This window comes from Podarcis vaucheri (assembly GCF_965113315.1).
Source record: "Podarcis vaucheri genome assembly, chromosome: 9".
Classification (NCBI taxonomy): domain Eukaryota; kingdom Metazoa; phylum Chordata; class Lepidosauria; order Squamata; family Lacertidae; genus Podarcis; species Podarcis vaucheri.
The window spans coordinates 16305036-16319995 of NC_138767.1; the positions used below are offsets into that span (position 1 = coordinate 16305036).

At 41.8% G+C, this 14960-nt stretch overlaps 1 protein-coding gene across 2 annotated transcripts; it reads left to right on the forward strand.

Moving 5' to 3' along the window:
* The first annotated feature begins 123 nt into the window (after positions 1-123).
* On the forward strand, positions 124-14451 carry NUDT9 (nudix hydrolase 9). 2 transcript variants are annotated; one of them, XM_082236606.1, is made up of 8 exons: positions 124-144; positions 5345-5581; positions 8033-8128; positions 9339-9425; positions 9997-10108; positions 11142-11288; positions 11760-11844; positions 12702-14451. In XM_082236606.1, exons 2-8 carry the CDS (start codon positions 5385-5387, stop codon positions 12893-12895), a joined length of 918 nt encoding a protein of 305 aa, XP_082092732.1. In that variant the 5' UTR covers positions 124-144; positions 5345-5384; the 3' UTR covers positions 12896-14451. The 2 variants fall into 2 exon arrangements, with proteins under 2 accessions (XP_082092732.1, XP_082092731.1); XM_082236605.1 differs by lacking the exon at positions 124-144 and adding an exon at positions 2837-3014.
* The last annotated feature ends 509 nt before the right edge of the window (positions 14452-14960 follow it).

A 14960-nucleotide genomic window follows, 5' to 3' on the forward strand; every position in this document is an offset into this window, starting at 1 on the left:
GGACGTGGCCCATTGGGTAAGGGCGGCGACAGTTTTTCTTTTTTGTCCCCGTCGCAGCCAATCACGGAGCAGAGATTTGACTGACGGGGGGCAAAGGCGGCTTGGGAGGAAAAAAAGGGCTGAAGAGAGGAAGCTTTGCGGGGGGTGAGTGCTGAGGCGAGAGCGAGAGGGGGAGGGGAGGCCGGTCCTCTCCCCCCCTCGCCAGTTCCCGCGCTTTTTTTCCTATATAGATAACGCGAATGTCAAAAATAAATGAGATGCGATCTGTATTTCGGTTCTAGAAATATGTATGCAGGGACAAATGTTACACGGCTCTTATCTAAACCCACATTGATCTATCTCTCCCTTTCCTCTGAAGCGCAAAGCCCTCGGTTTAATCCACGACGACCTTGCGAGGTAGGCTCGCCTGACAGGAGGCAGCTCCGTGAGCTTTAACGGCTGAGTGGGGAATTTCATATTTCCCTAAGATTTACGGTATATGCACCGCTTCATAGTAAAACAAAAATCAGAACAGAACACCTCAGAGCAAAAAAGATAAAACAACAAAACGTATTTATGCCTCGGCTATTACTTCAGTGGATATTTTTATTCTGTTTATAGAACTGTTTCTATACCACCCAATAATAATAATGATCCCTATGGTTGTTTTTTTTGGTAAGCTGCCTTCAGTCAAGGAAAAAGACGGGGCGTAAATAAATATATAACAATAGTTACTTCAATGGATATTTTGTCTATAGAACTGTTTCTATAACACCTAATAATAATAATCTTGTTTTTAACTGTTCTTTTTTTGTAAGCTGCCTTCAGTCAAGGAAAAAGGCGGGGCGTAAATAAACATATAACAATAGTTACTTCAGTGGATCTTTGTTTACAGAACTGTTTCTATAACACCTAGTAATAATAACAATAATAACCCCTGTGTTTTTAGCTGTTCTTATTTTTTATTTGTAAGCTGCCTTCAGTCAGGGGAAACGGCGGAGTGTAAATAAATATACAGCAGTAATGATGATATGGACTCAAATGCACAAGAAGGGAGAGTCTGACTAAACATTAGGAATAGCTTTCCCTTAAGAAAACTCCATTGAGTTTTTTAAAATAAGAGGTTGGATGACCACCAGGGATTCTTTGGCTGTGATTTCAGCATTGCAGGAGGCTCAATTAAATGACCATGGGGTGTTGGGATCCTTTGAACGCTACAATGTTATTGTTACGGCTAAAATCTGGGTGCAGGGCTACTCTGCCACCCAGCTCGTCGGACTAGGTCCGCGGGTCCATGTGGAAGAAAATGAGCTCAGCCGGAAGCAGGAGCAAACTGCAGAAGATCCAAGTTTATTGCGCAACAGGTTCAAGGCGGGATTGAACAGCGAGAAAGGGGTGACATGAACTTTTGAAATTTCCCTCCATATCCCAGAATGCAGTGCAAAATACATCCCAGTTACATCATGAATACATTAAGAGGTTGGGTTACACAGATTACATATGGAGGAGGGAGGGGGGAATATGCAGAGAGCTGGAGATATGGAGGAGGGAGGGTGGAATATGCAGAGCTGGAGATATGCGCAGATAAGCACATCCTGAGAAGACAATGGTCCATGTATGCATAGTCTGTCACCTGGCATTGCCCGGAGGAAAGGCTTGGCAGAGTGATTTGACAGGATTAGGGTCTTGACACCTTGCTTGAGGGATTATGGAGGACAGGGGAGGTGTCATGGGGTCCTAGAGAAATTGAGCAAATTGGCACGTTGATTTTCTATGAATTTTATAGATTTTAGTCCCTTTTGACATTGACAACTGGAAATAAATGGATATATTGTAGCGAAGAAGGAGGTGAAGAAGACATGCCCCCCCTTCCGTATCAGTTATGAATATCAGGGTGTTTTACAATGCAAAAACATAAGACATCCTTTTAAAAAAATGCAAATAGTTGTTGACTGGCTAGTCAAAGCAAGCCTGTCCGAATATAGTAAAGCAGCCTTGTTTGTTTATGGGTTTTATCCTGTAATAAAATGTTTCTGAACCGTCAATACATGTGTAGAAGAATATTGCCACCTGCACCCTGCTGGTTATGATGCCAGATGTATAATGTTGCCAGATACAGCTTTAATGCAGGCGCAGAAAAAGCTAAACTTGCTAGAATGTCCTCTCCTCTTCAACAGTTAAAAGCACAAGATTTCTTGCCCTGGTACCCAGTATGAAAATGTCACAATATAATTCAGTGCCTATAGCTATAAAGTACTCCTACTAATATAATTGCAAGTGTTCTGCCTAGTTGTAAACACAATTTAACAGTTACGTAAAAACTGCAATACACTTTTTGGGGTGGGGGAAGGGGACGACAGTCCAACCCTGTGATATGTCAATGAAAAATGTTGACTAATGTTAAGGATTTAAATCAGTGCTTTCTAATCCGAATGGTTTCTTTAATTGCCACAAAAACCAAGATGCAGTCTCCCATTGAACTCAGTGGGACTTACTCCTGTGAAAATAAAAATAGGATTGCACTGCAGTGCAGTCTTATTTCATCTCATACGTTGGTGTATTTTGCAAAATGGCTTGTCCTAGATAAATAATGCAACAACCGATACTTGTGGAGATTAAAATGCAAAAATGTGTTTTATCTTCGGCCACACAAGCCGAATCTTGGGGGCGAGTTTACATAAAATAAAGGTAGCAAGTCTTATGTACCGTAATATTAGCAACAATACCTGCCTTCCGCCCCATAATTTGTATAAAATATAAATTGTGAAGTGAATTGTCAGCTTGTCTTGCGGGGAATGGAGAAGGATCAACACATACTATGCTAAGATGTTTTCTATTTGGTTTCCTGACTTTCCAGGTTGCTCCACAACTGGTGGGCATTTCTCTTTGAGCTTACTGCATGGGATGGCAAGGGGTTTCCTGGCCCAGACGGTTACCGTGGTTTCTCTCACTGTGACTTTAACTGCTGTTGCTGCTAAGTCTTCCTGCACTTACTTCTACCCACTATTTCAAGCAGCCAGGAATCTAGCCTACAGGTATTTGTTCCAAGGTCTAATATTACACTCCTGCTTTCTACATAGATCAGTGAGCAAGGGCTCCTAGATGTGTGGGGAATAATGTCAGAATGATAATGCTGGTAGCCTAATAGTTTTCACAGCCGACTTAATTGTATTGATATGGAAAATTAATAAAATGCATTTTAATTTTATACATTTTAAATGTAAGCATAAGGAATTCTGAGTTATTCTAGCTAGCGCCTTTAAGCTCCTTGGCTAGAATGTTGAAAGCTGGGAGCAAGTTTGCTTCTTGGTGGAACAACTGCGTAGTGGAAATGGAGCCTGCAACAAAACGTTGCAGTGTATTCTCGCCGCCTAAAAGCAGTGCTCTTATTCAGGTTTCCAGCCACCACACCTTCCTCCAAAATACTCCATTCCCTCTCTCCCTGTCCGCTAATTGTCCTTTGCTGACTTTCTTTTCCAACTAACATTCAGTGTTCCATGGCTACTGATCATACTCAGTGTTCATTAGTGGTGATGGTGAGTTTTCCCTTCGGTGTGCATTTTAACCTTTATGCACATTTGTTGTTGTTTAGTCGTTTAGTCGTGTCTGACTCTTCGTGACCCCATGGACCAGAGCACGCCAGGCACTCCTGTCTCCCACTGCCTCCTGCAGTTTGGTCAAACTCATGCTGGGAGCTTCGAGAACACTGTCTAACCATCTCGTCCTCTGTTGTCCCCTTCTCCTTGTGCCCTCAATCTTTTCCAACATGAGGGTTTTTCAAGGGAGTCTTCTCTTCTCATGAGGTGGCCAAAGTATTGGAGCCTCAGCTTCACGATTTGTCCTTCCAGTGAGCACTCAGGGCTGATTTCCTTCAGAATGGATAGGTTTGTTCTTCTTGCAGTCCATGGGACTCTTAAGAGTCTCCTCCAGCACCATAATTCAGAAGCATCAATTCTTCGGCGATCAGCCTTCTTTATGGTCCAGCTCTCACTTCCATACATCACTACTGGGAAAACCATAGCTTTAACTATACGGACCTTTGTTGGCAAGGTGATGTCTCTGCTTTTATACCACCTCCTTATTTCTCAGTAACTGTGGTTTGGCTGCAATCCTATCATCATTCACCCATGGCTCAGTAGCAGAGGAAGCAATATTGCCTTTAAAAAAATGTATCTCCCTAACTAAAACAACTAGAAATGTACTTTAGTTCTTCATTTTCATTTTTTTTAAAAAACCCTGCTAATTTATTAAGGAATGACCTTCCCCGCTTAAAATGGGGAGCGCCCTTTGCGTGGACGCGTGCAGCCCCTAGATCTGGAGCGGCTCCAACAGCATAGGCTTGGCTTTGCCTTCCCTCAGGTGGGATACCTGGAGGTCTCCACCTACCTCAGTCAGTTGTCCAATCCCACCTGGGGGAAGCGTTGCCAAGGGGACCAGGCCAGGTAGGGGAGGGATTACCTGCCCACACAATAGAGGGAGGATCTTACCTAGGAATCCTCACTTGGCTCCAGAGCTTCTCCTGGAAGGACGTCAAGGACTTCCTCGCTCCAAAGGTAAGCCTGGGGCCTTTGGCCTCCCCCCCCCCGCGACAGGGTTCCCAAGGGATAGCGGGGGGGGGGGGGACGGATTTAAGGATCCCCTTTTAAAGGGGATCCTTTTCCCTAGGCGGGCCCTGATGCCCCAGAGTGCTGGGTGGTGGCACGGGGACCCCTCTGGCTGCCCCCCATGCCTACGGGGGCGTGTGGGCTGCGGGGGGGGGGGAGGCAATGCCACACGCGGCCCTTCCCTTTCCTTGGTTTTGTTTTGTTTTTTTGCAAATTATTTAAGTCATTTACTAAAGTGTCCCCATCCACCTTCCCCCCTCTTTGAACAAACGAGCATTAGAAAAGTTCACCATGCCACCCCTATAATACCCATGAGCACCATACTTGATATTTTATTTTTACAATGTGATGAAACTACAGTTTGGTTGATAGGTCAACAGCTTGTGTAAGGAAATTTCCACCTTCATAGAATTATAGAATTGAAAGGGACCGCAAGGTCATCTAGTCCAACCCCCTTGCAATGCAGGAATCTTTTGCCCAATTTGGGCCTTGAGCCTATGACCCTGAGATTAAGAATCTCATTTTCAACAGACTGGGCCATCCTCCTGGGGGAGGATGAACTTTCCCCACTTGCCCACATTTTTAACAGTTGGTTATTTAGCACTTAAATCACACAAGATGTGGAGTTTTCCTGGATGGCTGTGATATTGATGGTGTTTGTGTGCAATTTACTATGTATGAAATGTCCCAATCCTGCAACGCACAGCATTACATCAAGTTTATTTTCCCCTTTGTGTGCAACTCCTTCTATTTTTATACAGCCCATCTTCAGAAAGTTGGTTTCACAGCAAGGCTGCTAAAATGTCGAATTGTAAAGATGCAAGAGAAAATTTGCATAACAAAGCAAGGACCTCCCCATATCCAGGATCAAACATTGAGCGCAGCAGAGTTCCCAACGATAAGGTGGATTGGTCAACTGAATGGGAGGATTACAGCCCTGTGGAATATACAGCACAATCTGTTTTGGCAGGACCTAAATGGGCAGATCCAGAAATTGGGTGAGCATTGTTGGTTGACTAATGGGGTGCAGTAAAAGGGGAGGGCTTGCTTTTGAGAATGACTTAGCTTTTGCTTGACTAAAAGTAAATGGTGGGCATAATATTTATGAATGTGACCATATATTGCCTTCGTTCTTAGTTATAAGAGAGCAACTGTTGAAAGAGGAGTTGTGTTCAGTTATTAAGTTCTCCAGGGAGGCTGCTGAATAATAATAATAATAATAATAATAATAATAATAATAATAATAATAATAATAATATTTTTTTATTTATACCCCGCCCTCCCCAGCCAAGGCCGGGCTCAGGGTGGCTAACGAGCAACAATACAGTTCCAGTTCAGGTTATTTATACCCCAAGACCTAAATGGGACTTAAATTTTGCACTAAGGGAGCCACAAATGCTGCAGTTAGAATATGCAGTGCTTAAGCTCACCATTGTGGAAATAGCTTGCTGTACAGATTATGGCACTTATAGGGTAAATTTTGGAATCTCGTTGACACGTAAAAATCCAGCTCTGTTCATTGCACTTCTAACTGTAGTTATATCAAGGGCAGTAAATATTTTATGTAAGGTTTGCTAATGCATACATGCTTTCTGACAGAGGCAGGGAGTCGTCTTCTTCCTTCTTTGGCGATCACTCGTAGCCGAGTAAGATTGTCTTCCATGAACACGGTCTTAACAGTGAGTCCGTAAGTGACTGTGGAGGCCTATTCTGGATCCACACCTCCTTCCACAGTGGGGACATAGGTTTCCGGGTGGGAGTTGATCATGGTGAGAGTTTGCCAAACGTGCCTTAGGACGTTTTTCCCTTTCAGCTAAACTTAAATATAGCAGCAGCTTTGGATAAGGTGCTTCCTTTATCTTATTTCATCTGGTAATAGCAAACCTATTACTAGGCATGAATACAATTCCAGAGGAATTGTGCTGAGATCCTACAAATTAACCAAAGTGTTTAATTTTGATATGGGGTGGTGGGATTGGGGAAGCTACCAACAGTACCCAAGTTAAGCACTTTATAAATTTGTAGGGCTTGTTCACAATCAACAAATGCAAAAGTAAAGGATGCATTCTTTAATTTTATCATGCATTTGATATTGTATATATTTATTGTGGCATGCCCTTTTTCAGAGGTTCTGGAAGGTAGAAAACACATTTTTTAAAGAAGTTCATAAAAATCATTGCATGCTTGTGGGAGAATTTAAACAGTTGCCATGAGTCCACATCCAGCACCATCTATACCACACTGGTAGCTTTAAACTACCACCTTTTATTTATTTTGTTTCATAAAATGTATAGACCACTTAGTTGTAAAAAACAAAAACCCTCAAAGCAGTTTTAAAACCTTAAGGAGATTTACTAACTTAATTCCAGACCACCAAGTGACAAATCGAAGCATGAAGGTCTTACTTTACTAGAAGCAAAGTTATAAATCTAGTCCTCTCTTGGTTTACATAATGGAGGAGTTTATCATGCATTGTCCTGCATGTACTGAAGGCTTATTTGCAGGCCAGGGTGACAACTGAGCCTAGCAACGTAACTTGGCTGTGTCACCGGGAAGAACTTTCCCATTTTCAAATAGCACAGCTACCTAGTGTCCCCAGATTTTAGCAGCCACAATGCTAAAAATAAGCATGATTTGAAAAAAGCCAAATATTAGCATTGTTTGTTTAGTGCAAAATTGATGTCATTATGACTTATTCTTTTGAACCATTAAATAACTAGAAGTTTTACCGCTCGCTCTCTGACTGTGTGAGAAAATCAAGAGACTGTCAGCGATCAAGCAGCTGCCCAATTGTTGCCAAACAAGCACTGGCCTTGGGCTACAAACTTCTTTATGTGAGGGCTAGAGAAGGAGACAGCTTTTGTCTAAAAAGGATAGGTCAGATGTGCACATGCTTGAAAGCAGAATGCTTCTCCCACCTACACGAAACTCTAGGCTGTCCATGCTAAGCTTAAAATGCAGCCTTTTAACTAAGTTGTCTGTAACTGGCATCTGTCAAGCAATGAAAAATGAAAGTCTGCCCTTCATCATTGCATTAGGTAGGTCCTGGCTAGACAAAGATGGCATGTGCCCTGCAACCATCCCCAAAAGAGCATCCCAACACAAGTCCAATTCCCTACATACCTGCACACCACAAACTTTTTCTAACAGTTGGCACACAAACTCATGCCAAGCACATGGATATCACAGAGAAGCACAAATGAAATGAGCAAGCCAAAGAGCACACACAGTAATGCGAAAACAGACTGAAGAATCTGATAGACAGTTTGCGGATAGGGCAAAAGGATTACAGTAAAGGACATCTTACCAGATAGGATTGGGCTGCCAAGTTGTGATCCTGAATACAGCTAACATTGGAAATAAGTTCCATAGAAACTGGGATGTTGGTAATGCACATTGAAGGGTTTTTAAATTGTTTATTTCAGTTTTGTTATTATTTTCTTGAAAAGGGTGAAAAACTTTTCTCCAAAGTTCAATGAGAAGGATGGGCAAGTGGAGAGGAGGAGCCAGAATGGTTTCTATCACATAGAAAATGGGAGGCCCAGGTATTTGACATTCTGTGTTGGTGCTTGTGCATGCATCAAAAGTCTGTGAGTGACGGTCTTGATCTGATCACATACCTTAGTGGAAATAACCTAAGAGGTCAGCACTGATTCACTGGTTCAGAATCCTGGTTGCCTGTCTGCTAAAATGTGTGTCCAATACATATTTGCAAGTTTCCAAGCTAAAACTCTTCTGAAGCTATTTTCTGAAGCTTTGATTGCCATTAGGACCATGGGTTTAAAAGACAATTAAAAGAGCATAACTTCAACCAGTATTGCTATTATATGAAAGGCAAAGTAATGGTTGTTATGTGGCCCAAGTGTAAAAAATGAAGCAGGAAGAAAAGGTTTATCTCATGCTGTTTCATAGCTCCATGAGTTGTTCTTGATGATGTTTTTCTTAACTGTGTATTTAATGTAAACTCCTTGATAGTGCATTAGGCATGTAAACCAGATTATACATTCTTATTCCTCAGAAAATTATATTCAGGACTTTAGCATTTAAAAAGAAAACACTGAAACTATTACATGCTTTTAAAATGCATTCTAAAAAATGAGAATATAATAAAAACATCTCTAACAAAATCTTGAATACCCTGTAAGCCATTTGTTCCCAATCATCCGCCCCCCCGCCTGTTGTAGCAATCGTAATGCAGTGTGCTAGATGCTGTATTTAATTGCTTTTATTTCTTACATAGTATTTTATAATAATACTATTTTCATCCCTTACATTGTAATACAACAAAAAGATATGAAAAATAAGATGAACGATTAAAATGCAATTAAAAATCAATATGAATACTTAATGTAGACATGCCGTGGACCACCTGAATGAAACTCACAGACCACTGGTGGTCTACAGACCACAGTTAGGGAATTCCTGCTATAACACTGCCATAACACTGTTTCGTTAAATATTTTTTAAAATACATATGCTTCAAAGACCTATTTTGGGTGCACCAAAGAGGCTAGACATGCTCAGTAGGGTTTTGGTCTTTGAACAGCAGATCCATCCCGCTCCCAATTCTGTATCACAGACTGCATTTGAAAGGCTTCCATGTTTCAAAAGTAGTGTGCTAAGTGGCATTTGGTTAAGAGGGGGTGTTGCTGTTCAAGAAAGATGAGCTGCAATCTTCTTTGGCCATGTGGAACTTCAGTTGTGTGGGCCTTTGGATCGTATCCAGGCATTCATTTGTGCTCTGTTGTTTTTCAGGAATCCTGTAGGCAGGACAGGATTAGTGGGCCGAGGTCTCTTGGGGCGTTGGGGACCAAATCATGCTGTAGATCCTCTTGTAACTAAGTAAGTAATATCATTCCAGATGATGTCAAATGGGAATATTTTATGTTCAAGTCAATATGTGAAATATTAAAAATGCTGATCATGATATTGCTTCTAATTCTACTTTAAGATGACTTAAAAAACTATATGGAAGCAATTGCTATGTTGCCTGAGCCCCCACAATGCATCCTTGCTGAGCAGACCCAAGGTTTCCACATTCATTTCAGTTCCAATGTTCTGGGTGGGTTCAGACAGAATACCAAACTGTGGAACTGTATGAATGAGCCCAGAGCTCACACACTCTCTCCTTCTTCTCTTCATTTCCTCTGTTTACCTCCCTCACTTCCAGTTCAGCAGCAAGCCTTACATTTGCAACTGCAACAAAATCCGGCGAAACATGGTTCAGAAGTAGCAGCAAATTGTGTCTTGCAGCTAAATTGCAAGCAAGAGAATCTGAGCATGTGGTGTGAGTGGGAAGTATGCAGGCATTGAGCTCATAGCTATGGTTTGATGTTACATCTGAAGTGGTGTTTTCCTGCATGTCTTGAGCTGAACCACAAATTAATCTTTTTTTTCCTGTTACTCTTTGCAGGTGGAAGAGAGACGGCAGTGGCAATAAAGTAGCTCACCCAGCGTCTGGCAAAAGTATCTTGCAGTTCATCGCAATCAAAAGGAAGGACTGCGGGGAATGGGCTATTCCAGGGGTGAGAAGAGAGAATTGACAGAATTGGCTTTCAAAAATGTGCTGGTCTCCAAAAGACTCTGTGTGTGTGTCACAGCTCCCTTTCTTGCTAAGCATTTGAAGGATTACTAAAATCTTCACCAGGAGAGGGGAAACTTTTTCCTTCTGAGGGCCACATTTCCTTCTGAGGGCCGCATACTAGCTCCTGTATGTACAGTGGTACCTTGGGTTACAGATGCTTCAGGTTACAGACGTTTTAGGTTACAGACGCTTCAGGTTACAGACTCCGCTAACCCAGAAATAGTACCTCGGGTTAAGAACTTTGCTTCAAGATGAGAACAGAAATCGCGTGGTAGCGGTGCGGCGGCAGCGGGAAGCCCCATTAGCTAAAGTGGTACCTCAGGTTAAGAACAGTTTCAGATTAAGAATGGACCTCCGGAACGAATTAAGTTTTTAACCCGAGGTACCACTGTACCCCTCTGTATTGATTTCTGCATTGCAGGGGGTTGGACTAGATGACTCTTGAGTTCCTTCTAACTCCCTGATTCTATGATTCCTTCATCCAGATGAGCAAGATGTACTGTCACAGTTCAAGGGCACATTGCAGTCAGGCAAAAACATGGGTTTAAAGCAGAGCCAGTGGGGACTGTGGCTTGCAGAGAGTGGTGGCAGTCTGGGGAAAGTTCTGAGTGCCGGATAGAGAGGTCTGAACAGCTGCATTACCCCCCACCCCCCGCCTGAGGTTCCTCACCCCTGAGCTACACCCAGAAAAACTAACAACACTCAGCAGCTGGCTATTCATTGTTAACGTAGCATATTAGGCAGTGAGTAAGGGCATAATTGACATATCAAGAGATCTGTCATCAGATATCTCAATTGTATTTCATTTTTTAAACTATCATCTGCCGCTATCATATTTCATATTATCCCTGCCTCACCTCTTGATATGGTTTTTATAATGATAATCGCCCTCCCCTACAAAGGTGGGATTAGCCTCAAAGGGAAAGCATCCAGCTCTGAAGGAAGTTGTAACAAGTGACAACCTTTTATTTTAGGGCATGGTAGACCCAGGAGAAAAATTGTCGGCTGCACTAAAGAGAGAATTTAGCGAGGAGGCCTTGAACTCCTTACAGAAAACTGAAGCTGAGAAGGAAGAAATTGAGAAACAACTGAACAGGCTGTTCAGTCAAGATTACTTTGTGGTGAGTGCCCTGTCTGCTCCTGTTATAATTTTGCAAGCCCATTAAATATTACATGCGAAGGTCGATGGAACTCTTTTCAATTACATTTCAAAGAGTAGCAGCTTCTTATTAAAGCAGCTTTTGGTAGCAGGAAGTATAACAACCTTTAATGGACTGATTAAAATAATCTGTACAACATTCTCTCCACCCCGTTTTTAGTACATTTTAAAGAAAAGTGCTTTTAAAAACTGCCAGTGGCAAGCATACATTAAATGGCATTTCCCTTGTTCCAAGACGATACCTGGTGTGACTTAAGCATGCACCATTCAAAAACAAATATTTTTTTCTTTAAATTTCCCATCTCAGATGCACATTTTTTGTAGATTTATTTAGTTGACAAACTCACGTGATTATCTGCCTAAGACTTCTTTAATTGGGCTAGAGCCCAAATAGTAAACAGGACAGTTGTCAGCCTGTATCTTGGCTTTCCAGGTATACAAAGGGTATGTGGATGATCCTCGTAACACAGACAATGCTTGGATGGAGACAGAAGCCGTAAACTACCATGATGAAACTGGTGAGTAAGGGATGCTGCCTTCCTTGTGGCCACACCCATTGTCATGTTGTTGGAACAAGGGTGGGGAACCAGGGGCCTTCAGACGTTCTGCACTACAATTCTCAGCACGAGCCAGCATGGCCAGTGGACAGGAATGATGGGAACTATAGTCGTAACAACTGGAGGACCACAAGTTCCTCATCTCTGTTAGAAGATGGGAAGGATAATAATTATTTTTCCAGTTGCTAACCATTTCCCCCCCACATTCTTGACTATAGGAAGTTGGAGGAGGACAGAAAAAGAAATTTAAGTAATACTTGAATGCCTAATTGTTGGCACACTTACTTGTGCATTGTTATGCTTGATTGTTATTTTTTTAAAAGTTCAACTCTAAAAACCAAAAAAAGTTCCTGATGACTAAGTGGCACATGGGTACCATTGCACAAAAAAATGTCATCTTGTTATCATTTGTTGCTTTAAGTTTCAAGCAGACTCCTATGTTTCTGCATACCAAACCAGTCCATTGGTTCATCTAGCTCAGTATTGCAGTGGCTATTCAGATAGGGATCTTTTCCAGCTCTAACTGAAGATGTTAGTGATGGAACCTGGGACCTCCTGCATGCAAAATATGCACTCTGCCACTGAGCTATCACCCTTCCTTTGTGTTCAAGCCTGATTCCTTGGGACAAGGTGGGCTGTCAAATCTACAGAAAGTATGAGAACTTTTGTCACAAGAGTATTCGGTGAAAAGAACTGTTTACTTATGTCCTTTGCCATGGAAGCTGTCATGGGGTAGAAGTCCTGGTGGAGGATTTAGTGGGTTGTGCTGTAGGTTAAAAGGATTCAAACTAATGCCAGAATCTCTCTTTGCATAACAGGTGAAGCAATGGAGAATTTACACTTGGAAGCAGGAGATGATGCTGGGAAAGTGAAATGGGTTGACATTGGAGAAAAGCTGAAACTCTATGCCAGTCATGCTGACTTTATCAATCTCGTAGCAGAGAAAAGAGGAGCACACTGGAGGGAAGATCATAACCTGGTTTGCCATGATGGGGCTGAGATCAAGGCCTAAACTAAAGCCTAAACATGGCTGATAGAAGTTTAGGGATGGAATGAGGTGTTAATACTGCTTTGAAGAATGAGATTACTGATGTATGGATGGAGAACCTGCAGCCCTTCAGATTTGTTGGACTCCAGTTCCCATCAGCCCTATCCACCATGTGCCAGTGGGCAGGGCTGAAAGGAGTTGTAATCCAACAGCATCTAGAGTTCCACAGCTTCCTCATCCTTGTCTTAAAGCCGGAAAGGATGGGCAGCCAAATTTAAGTGAAGACAAATCCCCATTAAATTTTCCAGTAAAATAAAATCAGTGTGACTTCTAAATGTCTAGCTTAGGCTGCACGCTGCCCTCTCTTTCTATCAAGAAATATTGCTAAGGTATTCAAGAACACATTCTGAATCCATTATACGTAAATAAAAACATGTATAAGGGTGTGGTTTTTGTTGATCAACAGGAGTGTTGGGAGGTATTTTACAATTATAAAAATTAACAGCTGCAATCAGTTTTACTTCCTGACATTGATCTAATGTTATGGAAATAACCCTTTAGTGTCTGCACTTAATATTTATTGCCATAATCAGGAAGCAATTTAGGTTGCGTTCCTATGCACTTAATCTGGAAATAAACCCCATTGAACCCAGAGGGACTTGCTTCTGAGTAAACCATGCACAGAGTTGCACTGTGTATCTTTAAATCATAATCTGAATTATCTCTTGTTCATCATACAAAATAAGCCACCGTACTATTGTTGTTTTTACCACACTGATCCTAGTATTTGTAGAGAAGGGAAAAGAGATCTTTGGTATAATCACAAAGAAAATGTAATATAGGATTTGACCCAGGAGCCTATGATTGAGGAAACAGAAAGCAACGCAAACATATTTTAAAATATTTACTTGGCTGAATGAAACACACCTCTAGGCTTAGCTCATTGGAATGAAACACTCCAGTAAGCTTATCTTATATTGCCATTTCCAATTTTTTTAAAAAAGTGGGAGCTCTTTTAATTATTCTCGTTTCCTGTGCTGGCTGAGCTTTCACTGTTTTGGCTACTGGAGAATATTTTGATATACAGGAACTGGATGTTTTAGTGTTTGAACAGAAGCTCTCTGGACTCCAGTCACAGAATATTCTTGTTTGAAACCACCAGCAGTTTAGAAACCTGCTTTCAAGCACTTAATATTTCTACCACCAAAGTGATTGTAAACTACCTTGGACCACTCTAAAGAATAGCTTTGCCCCCGAGCCACTGTTGGAGTGTCTTCATGCCATGGCCTGCCTAAAGGTCATTATACTTTGGAACCATCTCCGTAATGACAAAGTCTTATCGACAAATCAATAGCGCTAACCTTTTATGCCAGCCAGCTTCTCATTGGTTATATTGTAGCGCTTAGTTTTTTCTTATGAACCTTTGGCTAAAGTTTGGGATGGCTGTTCATTATGTACCCTTCTATTTGTTGTGTCAAGCTGCCAATATTTTCTGAAACACATAACGAAGCGGTTTTATTCTTTGACTTCTGAATAAATTGCACAGCAGCCACAGTTTCTGGCATGCCTTGCCTTCTGCATATGTTATCTGTTTTTGCTTTGCTCCGACAGGCCCCAAAACACCATTGCCCAGCAATCGTTCTTCCATCCCGGAGTCCTGACTCTGGACAAATGGGAGGGCAAAATGCTGGAATACAATATTACTCAAGCCAGCAGCACAACTGGATACCTTCATCTGCCCCAGCCGCAACAAAGCATGTATTTACCACATTGGTCTCTACAGCTACTGTAGGTGCTGCAACCATCCAACAGCTTGACCTCATCCCCAAAGGCACACTGCTCCGTTGGCTCCCGAGACAGACTGATGCCAACAAAATCCTGTCATTGTAAGGAGAACGTATGCTCATCATCCTGGGAGATGGTATTTAATCTTTTTGAATATGATATGACCTCCATTTATTCCAGAAGAAAAATTAACCCAGATATCAAATGTTTGGGAAATGCTGATATAATAAAGCCATCTGGCTCGCACTTTATGCTAAGGTTTATTGAACAATTTTTTGTATTAAGTGTTATATATAAATCCTGC

What these genes read in the sequence shown, in the direction of transcription:
- NUDT9 (XM_082236605.1), top strand. Translation starts at nt 2,884, where the DNA reads ATGGCAAGGGGTTTCCTGGCCCAGACGGTTACCGTGGTTTCTCTCACT. An exon ending in GCCAGGAATCTAGCCTACAG is followed by an intron (nt 3,015 to 5,344) that starts GTATTTGTTCCA and finishes ATTTTTATACAG; the next exon opens with CCCATCTTCAGAAAGTTGGT. An exon ending in TGGGCAGATCCAGAAATTGG is followed by an intron (nt 5,582 to 8,032) that starts GTGAGCATTGTT and finishes TTTCTTGAAAAG; the next exon opens with GGTGAAAAACTTTTCTCCAA.